A 12,868-nucleotide genomic window follows, 5' to 3' on the forward strand; every position below is an offset into this window, starting at 1 on the left:
ATTTGCCCTACTCTGCTTTAAGAAGCGTATACTTTGATCAGATTCAGCCTTATATTGATTATTGTTCTTTAGTATACTTGTATACATATAAAAGCCATATTGGACCACTACAGATTTTACAAAATAAAGCCCTGAGAATCCTGAAACTTTTTATTCCATTGCCTATTGCACTTTCAAATAAGTCTTCTACAGCATCTTTATAAACTTATTTAGATATACTTCCAGTTTCTCAACAATTTACTTTTGGAGCAATTATTTTCAAATTTAATTATGACATTAAGAAATTACCGTCATATTACCTCAATCAAAGTTTGTTCTCCCGATCACAAGATTTACATCGTTATAACACGCGACAAAAAAAAGAGTATCTACATTGACAAGTATAGTACTGAGAGATCTAAATTCGCCCCATTTGTGTCAATAGCCCGGTGCTGGGATGCTCACAAGGATTTTATTGATAAATTTTCTTCTATCCATTTACTAAAAAGGAATCTTAAATTTCATTTAGTTCAGGATTATTTTTAATTAAGTGTCTTTTTAATATGATTAAGTTATTTGTTTCGATTGTTGTTCTAAGTGAATGTGGGCCTCTCGGCTATCTTTTAGTATGAATTTATATTTAATAATATTGATCTCTCTTTTTTTATATATTTATATTTATATTTGGATCCTGGACTAGCTGCTACTTTCATATTATTGTTGTATTATTGTATCTTTGCCGTCGTATCTTTGTATCTTTGTGTCGTAATTATCTTTGTATTGTAGCGTACAATTTTTTATTGTATCTTTGTCTAGGCCTAGTTTTTCGAGCTTGTCTCCCCATGGGCCTATATCAATTATATACATGTATATGTTAATAATAAAATGATTGAACTTGAACTTGACTATCTAACATTACATAATGACAATGTAAAACAGTATTGATTGAAAAAGTAACGGGTGAATCGCTTATAGGCTCTATAATACCAGATTTTTTGGTAATTTCCGCAGTAATTTTTTATAGTAAAAAATGCGACCAAAATTCTTGCAACAAAAATTGCTTGCCAAATTTTCTCAAGAAATGAAAAGGTTTATCCGAGGCATTACGTACCAAGGGCAGTGAAAAAGAAATATGAGTGTTTAAATTGTTTAAAAGAAAACTTCAGAACCATATACATCTTTAAGAATTAGGAAAAAATCAAGAATTCAATCATTAATAAAAATGACACTTATATGCACTTCTGCAGTCTTTGAAGCAGTGGCTGTCAAATCATACAAAGGAAAAAACATGGGCGAAAAATCAGCAAAAAATATGCTGAAAAAATATCTCACAAAACAGCTTAAGAAGTTACTAAGTTTCATAGCTAGATAATTTGCTTATCATGAAATCAAAGATCAAGGATAATTCAAAGAATAACTTGTAATATTTACACAATAGTCACAATAGTGCTTACTGAGAAAAGAGCGACCTTTTCTTTACCTGTTTTCTTCTGGACTCATCATATAGAGCAGATGTTTGTAAAAACTCGGGAGGGGGCTCATAAGCTATAATATCAAAAACCTTGCTAATTTTTTTAACTTGTAAACGATACTGGCTGTGTCAATTTGAGAGTTTGAATGCCATTATTAGTTTTATTCCCATACAATAATCCTTGTTCCTACCAACCAAATCCTTGTTCTGTAAACAAAATCTTTGTTCTTCAGGAAACCAGTTTTACTAGTTCTGGTTCTAGATACAAGCTAGATCTAGTTCTACTAGATCCTAGGAAAGCTAGTTCTACTAGTTCTTAGAGAAACTAGATTTACTAGTTCTAATTTTAGTTCTAAAATAGTTTTACTTCAACTAGTTCTTAGGGAAAGTCCTTGAATTTTAATAGCTCTCAAAGCAGGAATTACTGCCAAATTTCTCGAAGCGAAAAATTGCGTGCCAAAATTTCTGCAAGAAAAATTGTCTGCCGAAGTTTCTCCGCCAAATAAAAGCCTCGCTCAATATTAATAGGTTTGAGGGCTTATAAGGCTTCTACTCTCATTGTTACATCAGTTTCTTATCGTAGGAAAGAATATTTTAAAGCTTAATTTTACTCGTTATTAAAGGAAAAGGCAATAGTATTGACTTAGTAAAGAGTGACACTCCCCTCTTTTTTCTGGTTTCATCAGAACACATGGTAGTAGAAACGTAGCAGGGAGATCAATTAGATCACGAATACAAATTTTGTATCCTATTACAAGCTTAGAAGTAAGTTTGAATACCAGTTCTTAGAAAACCCTCCATAAATTTCAGTAGATCTCTTCAAAAAAATAGTTAGAGGCAATTTTTGCAGTAAAAATACTGCCAAATTTCCAACAGCAAAATTGCTTGTCAAAATTTCCACAGCATTTAGCAGAAATCGGTGGATGCATTCACCACTAGGTATGTGATAAGATCGAGTTGATCAAGTTTACCAAGATGATTAGTTTACCAAGTCAAAATTACAAGAAATTTGATACTACATCTAAGAAATAAAACAAGACCCGCTAAGCTTAAGGAAATTTCCCAAAAATTAATAATAATCCAACGGTTGAAACATTAACATTAACAAAAAATTAAAATCCACTCTTGGTTTTAACCCTTTTTTATTCGATATACTTTTTAAGAATTAAAAATATCATTAATTGTCAATATTGTATTTTAGAAATAGCCATAGAGCCTTTCAAATCCGAGGCATAAGAATACTCTCTGATGAGTATTGTATAGCTACTGCACTGATTGTGCAGTCACTCTAGCCCCAGTTTAAGATTTCAGGGCCAGTTTCAGGGCCTTCGTAAAATGTCTGGTAGTTTGTTATCAGGTTATTAATTTAATGAATCTGCGGACATTTATAAATTACATAAAGTAATATACTTTCTTAAAGATATGTAGTTTCTTTATTTTTGTGTATTTGAAGATGATATATTTGGATGACAGTCATATATTTGAACGACAGGATGATAAATATAAAAAAAAATGCTTTCCGATAATATATGGCTTTTTTTTATTAATTTTTACTTTTAGTGATTTCTTAAATGCTTCTCTTCCTAACCTCCAGTTGGAAATCCTGCATGTGTTACCTGTTTCTTAATCAAAAAGTCTAAATTATTTTGTCTTTATGAGCTGGCAGAGCTCAGGCAAATATGAAGGGGGTTTCTTAATGAGGGGGTAAATAATATTCAAAATAAATGGTGTTCTATAATTTGAGTAGGTGGTGTCGTTGGGCCTCTGGCTTTGATTTTAATATAAATGTCTTTTTGTCCTTTTTTTCATTTCTCTCTTAACTCATTTTTCGTTCTGTACTGAGGATATTTTTCGTCTTTCAATACTTGCTAATTAGTTAATATCTGAAAATTCAAATCTACTGATGACTCACCTGGTTGGCTAGATAGTGGATTTTACCGTTTTATACTATGGGGTCAGACAGGTGGATACTCTTTTATTGGATTGGCGGGGTGGTTTCATGCATGGTTTCATGTATGACAACTGGCATCCCTAATTGGTCAGAAAACCATAGGGCACACACCCCTTGTACATACAAGAAGAAGTCTCTCACCTTATATTTTAGTCCCTTTTTTGTAGTTGAGATGGAATAGCATGTTTTTTACAGTTTACTGCGTCTATATATACTTTTTTTTCCCTACATATGCTTAGGTTTTTGAAGTTTCGCCACAATTTTTGCTCTAAAAAAGTTATTAATCCTATGTTGGTGTTAGAATGTCCCTCAAGGGAAGATATTCAGGATACGGATCTAGCAACCAAGTCGAATTTTGGAGTATAGATAAGACATACCCTTTCTCTCGTACCTGTGGGATAACCCTTTCCCAGCTAAGCACCGAGCATGGTGGCCTGAGTTGGCGATTAAGTAATATCGTCTCAGAGATATTCCAAGTGTGAGGTCTTCTCTGGGACGATCTTCAGTTGGTAAGCAGAATAACTGTGTACTTTATAATCCTAATAGTTTGTTTAACACAGGGAGTTGAGTGTAAGCCACAGTATTTCAGTGGCCCCTACAAATACCCAGAAATCGGGAAGAATTTAAGACTTCATGATAGGGCTGGGTCCCAATCCCTTCTCTTTATTTTCGTCCCTGGTAGCTTTTACCAAAAAGGGTTTAAGTTACACCTATATCATAGTCCATGAAAATAAAGCTGTTAGTAAATGCAATAAACCTTGACATAATAGTGCTTGAATGACGTAAAAAAGTATTGCTACTTTCAGTTTCATATATAGACATCATGACTTGTGTGGTGTGTTTTATGCCATATAAATAGTAAAATTACAGTACCTAAAAGTAGATGATCAAGTCTTATTTGAACTTTGTATCGCTGAATTTATAGCCAAATAAAGAAAAGACGGAAAACCGTTATAAATGACAAATTACCAAAAAATTATGATTCACAGCATTCATTGCTATATTTGGTAAAAAGAGAAAAAAAAGTGGTTTCAGATGCTAAAATACTTTACACAAGTTGTAAATTTTAAGATTAACAAATGAATTAATTTAAAAGTGAAATAAGTTTTAAAATTGTATTTGTCTTATTAAAATGTCTGAAGTCTTGAATGATAGCTATGAGCAAATAAAATCTTAGTGGAATTTTATGTCGTTGACTTTCTAGCAAACACGATGGAAAATTGTTGCCAAAAATTTATAATTCAAAGTTTATAATTTATAATAGTTTTTAAAAGTTTATAATAGTTTCTGTTTGTCTTAGGTTTTAATGTTTCTCCTGACTTTCAGTTGAAAGAACTGATTTTTCTTATTTAATCACTGAATAAAATCACTCATCAGTCAGTCATGTAGTGGAATATGGTATAAACCACGAGTTCTTCAAGTGTAAAGAAAACAAAGGAACTTTTACGAAGTTTGAAATTTAAGTGAATTTAGGCTCAATTATGGAATTTAGGTATGAATTTAGGAATTCAGAAACTATGAAATTTAGGTGTTGAATTTAGGATCAAAGTAACGAGGAAGAGAAGAAGCTGGTAAAATTTAATACGAAATTAAATTTACTACTACTACTACTACTACTAACAACTCACCGCAGCACCAAGCCGTCACCGCAGCACCAAGCCGTAATTGAATTTAGAGGTGAAAAAGAGAACTTTCCTATATGATATTGTTCGAAACATATGTCATTAAGCGTGGAGCAGAAAAAAAGTGGTCTATTTGGAAAATTTAAAGAATTTATTGGAAAGTAAAATTGAATTACTGAAAGCAAGTGAAGAGCTTTGTGAAGAGTGAAGAGCAGTGAAGAGCAAGGAAATATTTTTACTAATTTTGGTTTGCATATATAAATAGTGTGTGTGAAAAAGGCAGTGAGAGAGTTCGAGTTTTTCCAGTGTAGAGAGATAGTCTAGAATGAATTGTGTCTATGAGCGCGATCAGTGTTGCCAGTCAGGTAAAGGCAAATAAAATAAATATAAATTTTAAATTAAAATAAATAATTGAAATGAAATTAGATTAAAAAAGATTGAGTAGTTAAATGTCGTTACGTGAAATAAATGAATTAAACGTTTAAAAATAGAAATGAACAAAAATTGTCAAACTGTTAACTATATATTTTTTTTGTATACAATGATTACAAGATAAGGTTCCTTATTTGGTGCATTTTAGTATTTTAAATTTGTGGAATTTATGAAGATGAAGGGAATTTACGGTAAAAAGAAGGATCTTGGGGCTATTCAAAAGTGTTTTATTAGTTTTATTGTAGCTTTAGTTCCACTGTTGAATGACTGCCCTATAACGAAAGGATACCTTAAAGAAGACGGCTGGACAGTTTACGACAAAGCTAATCTTGACTACAGTTGGTAAAAAGAAAAAAAAAGTTTGTTTTAGATGCTAAGACTCCGAATATCACTTATCAATGAGAAAAAAGCATGGTCTAAGAGCATATAAAAGGTAATTACAGGCAGGGTTGTCTTCATCGGACGCTTTCTCCTAAAATATGGTGAATAACGGAATAATTTTTGTCGAAATTGATTTTTCAATAGTCTTAGTAAAATGACAGTTCCCAAAAGTAGGCGATCTAGTCTTGTTTGAACTTTGAGTCGCTGACTTTTCAGCCAAATACAGACAATACAGGAAACCGTTGTAAGTGATGGATTACCTGAATTTATGATTCAATGCAGCGTTGCCAACGCAATACAATTGTAACGTTTTTGCTACAAGTTAGAGGTTTTGGTTCATTTGAAAAAAAATTTGTTACAAGACAAATTTTGGTTTTATTTGCTCCTTTCTGACTGAAATATTTGTTAAAGTTTTGGTTTATCAAACATTTTCTTTTTTTATGGCAAATATTTAACCTACTGTTCAGATGGTAAAAATAATTTTTTTTTTTTTTGTGCTACAATTTTAGTCGGAAATCTGGTACAGTTAATTTTAAAGTATTCGCAACGCTGATGCAATGCTCATCATTGAAACATTTGGTAAAAAGAAAAAAAATAATCGTTTTAGATACAAATACACCAAATACCGATTACCATCGCGAAAAATACATGGCTTAGGATTCTCACTTTATTGTAGTAATTTTGTTTCAACCTCAGATAATGTTCTCCTTAAACTATTCTACAAAAACCAGTATAGCATCCGTTTAACAAAGCTTTCTAGCAGAAAGATAGCGGAACTGCCATAGCAATATTGCTTTGTATTTGAAGGTGCAAAGACTTGAAAGGCAACTATATAAAAATCAGTTAAAAGTTTAGCACTAGCTTAGCAAGCATTTTTGGAATAAGATATTGAATATAGAAGATTAGAAGATTTGAAGATTAGAAGATTTCAAAATTTGCAGAGATTAGAAAGTAAGGAATGAAATTAAAAAAGTAGAAATTTTCCTGCCAATACAAATTGATTTTGAAATTACACAAAAATTAAATAGTTTAAACAGCAAAGTGGTTACACTACAATTTTAATTATGTGTAATCAACTGATAATGTTTGGCTTAAACTAATTTACAATAATCGGTATAATACCCGTTTAATTATCTTTCTAACAGCATGATGGCAGAACAATCATAGCAGTGATAGGTAGAACTGCCGTAGTTATAGGCTATGGCAAAACTGCCATAACTTGAAAGAAAATTACCAAAAATAAACAGTTAAAAGCTTTAACACTAGTTTAACAAACATTTTTAGAACCTGATAATGGATAGAGTTAAACATCTCCAGAGAAAAAGTTCCTAGCTATACCTATGTACATGCAATTATAATGGAATATTTTGAAATTTTCCCAGAGAATAGATAGCAAGAATTAAAAGTTAAGAGAAACTGCACATTTTCTTCCCGACGCAAACCAATCTTGAAATTACGAAAAAACCAAACAAATTAAACCGCGAGATGGTTACACTACAATTGTAATTTTGTATAAGCAACTGATAATTCCTGAATAAGTATATCTACTATAGTTGACGAATGCTTAATTAGATTTCTAGCAACATGATAACAGAAATATCAGTGCTACAGGGTATGGCAGAACTGCCATAGCTTGAATAAAAACTGTGGAAAACCAAGGTAAAAAATTTAGCACTAGTTTCATAAATATTTTTGAAACATGGTCTTGAATAGAGAAGAGTATTTCCAGAAGAAAAATTCCTAGCTGTACCTGCATCAATGGGAATAGAATAGAATGTTTTGAAATTTTCCTGAGATTGAGAAATAAGAATTAAAAGTTAAGAAAAAGTAGACATTTTCTTCCCAACGCACCCACTTTGATACTACGCAGAATCCAAAGAAACCAAACCGCTAAGCGGTTACTCTGCAGTTGTAATTCTGTGTCACCAACTGATAATTTCTGAATTAATATACTTCTAACAGCATGATAACAGAACTGCGATGGCTATAGAATATAGCTGGACTGCCATAATTCGAAAGGAAAGTGAAGAAAGATCAAGTGAAGAATTAGAGAGAGAAAATTCATTTTTATTAAAAATCAATATTCACAAAAAAAAAACATATCAAACAGACCTACCACATGAAAATCTATGCAGATTTGTTTGTGGCAAAATTGAAAGTTAAAAAAGTAAACAGTTTCTTCCCAATGCAAACCAATTTTGAAATTAAGCAAAAGCCAAAGAGATTAAACCGCATAGTGGTTAAACTACAATTGAAATTTTGTGTCACCACCTCATAGTGTTCTGCTTAAACTACTCTGTATAAGCGGTAGCTATTGCTAGCTATCAGACACAAAAAAAAAACCCAAAAAGGGAAAATTTTTAAGCTGGAAACCAGTTTAACAAACTTTTTTGGAACAAGACCTTGAAGAGCAAATAATTTCCTGAAAAAAAGTTTTAACCTATACGTACTTCTATGTGAATAGAATAGAATCTATCAAAATTTTGCAGAGAGCAGAAAACAAGAGCTAAAACTTTAAAAAAAACAGTAAATTTTCTCTCCAATGCAGACTGACTTTGAAATTACTCAAAAACCAAAGCAATTAAACCGCAAAGTGGTTACGCTACTATTACGGTTATGTGTCAACACGAGATAAAATTCTTCTTAAACTATTCTTCAGTAACCGGTGTATTGCCAACTCGGTCAGAGCTGCCTTAGCTGTAGTGCTTAGACTACCAAGGAAAAAATGGCTGTTGCAAATTAAAATTATCATTAAATCAAAAATCTATTTAACCAAGAGCCTTTTGTAAAAAAAAAATAAATTAAAACCCTGGATTCTTTGTTCAGAGTTTCTAAAGATTTTGTTTTTGTCAACAGAATAGAAAATTAAATAGTCAAAATATTTGATTAAAAAGCTTTCAAAAGGGTACGATATAGTATGCAACCCGAAAATATAACAAGGACCCGAAACAGGAAAGACTGGGTTTGCAGTTCTTAACTGCGTCTCTTAAAGTTTTTTGCAGTTCTTAACTTCCAAGATCTAGTATTACTGGTATAGCGTGTCATATTCATTTACATTACAATGTAATAAATAATTTTAAAGAGAGCGAATATAGAGAAATTTGTCTCTGGGGCCAGGTCTCAGCTCTCCAAGACCCTAATTTTGTCATAGTTAGCATGTCAGTGTTTTGGTCTGGACTAAAACTTAACTCAAATTCAATAATGATATTTTGAATAATAAGTCTAAAAAATATTAATATGTTTTCAGAATGGACTAAAAAATAGAGAACTAATTTCTTCTGTATACAATCTATGAATAGAAGAGAAAACGAGGGGCGTAAAACGGGCTTTACATAAGATAGATATCAAATTGGTGTAGGTCATATATGCGCAGAATTAAAATTTTGGCTGAATTGGAGGAAAACGGGTCAAAAAGATCAAGTTGTGTAAAACGTAATCAGTTTTACGTCCCTCGTTTTCAATAATATTCATAGATTCTAATGAAAAAAAAAATTATTTTCTTTCTTTCAGTCCATTCTGAAAACGGGTCTCAATAGTTAAAGGTGTTAACGAGTTAAAGGTTAAAAAAAGTTAAAATTTATTATTTTCTGGTTTTTTATCTTCTCTAAGAGAAAAAGTGTCGTATCTAAGATTCGGGTCTAAGTTACCACGGCTGCAGGCAAGTGTTCTCACCGTTGGTTTTATCCCGTCTTGTTTCATAGTGTTTTTTATAATTTCTTATGTGTCCAAGCAACCGTTTGTGTTGTTCGTTTGTAAGAGGAGGAGTTTAGCAGAAAGGGGAATTGTGTTGTTGTGCTATTGCGCTGTCATGGGACACGCGTATACTGATAAAATTCAGAAGTTATTGAACATTCAGATGTTGTTGAAAATGGCTTATAAATTTAACAAGCTTGTATGAGTCGGTGAGTCGAGGAAAATAAGTCTGCAGTTGGGAAAACGGAATTAAAATAAAAAAAACATCAAATCAATAGCACCCAAAAAGAGGAGGGGGAGAGACCGAAAATTTGCCTCCCACTCTCTTTTTATTTTCCTCTAAAAAACAACTTGTTTCCCCAAAATTTCTCATTCGGCAAATACGTTGGAGCCCGTCTCCTTCCGCTATTACCCCTGAAGAATGCTTGGCAACCCTAGACAAAACCTATCTTTCGTGGGAATATATTTAGGGTAAATTAGAGTAAGTTCCCTTATCTCTCCCCACGCCACCGAAAAACTGTTTACATCAAGAAAAAAGCCTTAAATGTTCCCCTTACTTCGAATCTATGTTCTTTTATTTTGTGCATTTAGATTATTAAGTAATCTACACATTCACACAAAGCTTCATAATTAAACACAAAATTATGTTTGCTCTAAGAGCCTATACTAACATTTTAGGGAGTTAAGTTAATATTTTATTCATAGCTATGTGCCTCACTCATTTTAGAATATATAGTACTATCTTCAGTCAGGTCCTTATATTAGAAATAAATATTTAAAAGATAAATAAAGCAGGAGGCTTACTTAGATACGAATTTATATTTCTATCTAAGTTAGTTCAACTCAAGTTATTATATATTTATATTATATATATATATATATATATATATATATATATATATATATATATATATATATATATATATATATATATATATATATATATATATATATATATATATATATATATATATATATATATATACATATATATATATATATATATATATATATATATATATATATATATATATATATATATATATATACATAGTAGTACATGTATATATATATATATGTAATATAACACAATATTTGTGTACTATTACATATTATTTATATAATACAGGGCAATATTTATATAACATAATGAATATATGATCTTGTTTAATATTTTAATATTATACTTTATTCATGGCTATAAACCTCAGTCCATTTAGGAAATAAACTACACAATAGGCTTACATAGACACACATTACATTTCTTTCCATGTTAGTTAAACTAATAAAATGTTTCATTCATTTTATTTTCATAATATGTTTATGTATAGTATACAATACTTATATAACGCAACATAATATTTATTTAACATAAAAATTTTATTCTTTGTTTTACGATAATACTTTATTCATGACTGTGTATATGAGTCAATTTAGAATATAGAATACTTTGTACAGTCATTTGTAGATATTAGAAAATAATATATATATATATATATATATATATATATATATATATATATATATATATATATATATATATATATATATATACATATGTATATATATATATATATATATATATATATGTAATATAACACAATATTTGTGTACTATTACATATTATTTATATAATACAGGGCAATATTTATATAACATAATGAATATATGATCTTGTTTAATATTTTAATATTATACTTTATTCAAGGCTATAAACCTCAGTCCATTTAGGAAATAAACAACACAATAGGCTTACATAGACACACATTACATTTCTTTCCATGTTAGTTAAACTAATAAAATGTTTCATTCATTTTATTTTCATAATATGTTTATGTATAGTATACAATACTTATATAACGCAACATAATATTTATTTAACATAAAAATTTTATTCTTTGTTTTACGATAATACTTTATTCATGACTGTGTATATGAGTCAATTTAGAATATAGAATACTTTATACAGTCATTTGTAGATATTAGAAAATAATATATATATATATATATATATATATATATATATATATATATATATATATATATATATATATATATATATATATATATATATATATATATATATATATATATATATATATATATATATATATATATATATCGGGGGAAGCTCCCCTTCGTAAGTACCTGCAACTGTATCTGACGTTATTTGTACGTTCTCACGCCAAAAAATGCCATAGGATAATACTTAAGAGTCTTACTAACTATAGAGAGATAACAGTCTTACTTAAATAAGCATTCATATTTCTATCCAAGTTAGTTCAACTAGTGCTATCACTGTCGATATGTTTTGATGACTGATCATTGATTAACAACGACTTCAATATAAACTAACCAAGCACCTGCAACGGTATTTGAGGTTATTTACATGTACCCACGCTAAAAAAAAAACATACGGGTACCTATCAATGATAATTTGTATCTTTAAAGAACTTCCGTATAAGTAGCAGGGTTCTGAACTTGAAGTTCTAATACTATTACCATATTCAGGCACGGCTTAACTTTCGGCATGCTAATGCCTTTTTTTCATGTTCTTTCACACGTCTTTAGATAATCAAAACGTACAATTCTGAAGACTGGGAGGTTAAACCCCTTTTAATACCTTCGGCAAGTGAATTTGTGTGGTTATCCATCCTCCCTGTAATTTTAAGTTCTGATATTATTCTTATTTTACACATAGAATGAAATACTTTTTTTTACTGCTTGTATAAAACCTACTCGTATAAGGATACAACTTTGTTATTGTACCAATGACATCAAAAGAAAAACATTTTTCGACCTTGGGACTTATCTTAGGTCTATTCATACCAGAAAAACTGTGATTTTCTAAGATTTGTCTTTTGGCTGATAAGTAATTATGACTTTTCTGGGCTCTTCCCCAGGCCGTATCCAGAGGGGGGATTGACCCCCCCCCCCCGCCTACAAAAAAAAAGTTTGTTTGACTCGTAAAAACGTAACAAAAATGCATATAAACAAACTTTAAAGCCTTTCTTTGAAGATTTTTGGATAGCCCCCCTCCCCCCGAATAATATCCCCTTTCGAAAAAAAACTCCTATATACGGCTGCGTCTCTTCCACTTCCACGTTTTCATCATTTTTGCTACTTTAAACCGTCAAAATACATAAAACAAGAGTTAAATTAGTTAACTTTGACAATATTTTTCATCCGTAAAAATTCCAACATTAAGAATGACACGCAACAGGTTCGCAACAGGAAAAAATATTGAAATATTAAATGTTAAATAAATGAAAATTGTCTTTTTAAAGGAAAGCAGCAGGTTCTGAAGCTGCTTGGTGAAGCTGCTGAAGCTGCAGGTTC

At 30.5% G+C, this 12,868-nt stretch overlaps 1 protein-coding gene across 1 annotated transcript in view; it reads right to left on the reverse strand.

Annotated features, from left to right (window-relative positions):
• The window catches only part of LOC148941019 (uncharacterized), a 45,559-nt gene extending 33,709 nt beyond the window's left edge, over positions 1 to 11,850 (reverse strand). The window contains exon 1 of the mRNA XM_089104848.1: positions 11,778 to 11,850. Within this exon, the coding sequence (XP_088960974.1) occupies positions 11,778 to 11,793 (16 nt within the window). The 5' untranslated portion in view covers positions 11,794 to 11,850. The remainder of the gene's footprint in view (positions 1 to 11,777) is intronic.
• Positions 11,851 to 12,868: the final 1,018 nt, after the last annotated feature.

This window comes from Artemia sp. Qi Xiang Cuo, chromosome 19 (genome assembly GCF_049724085.1).
Source record: "Artemia sp. Qi Xiang Cuo chromosome 19, ASM4972408v1, whole genome shotgun sequence".
Taxonomy (NCBI): Eukaryota; Metazoa; Arthropoda; class Branchiopoda; order Anostraca; family Artemiidae; genus Artemia; species Artemia sp. Qi Xiang Cuo.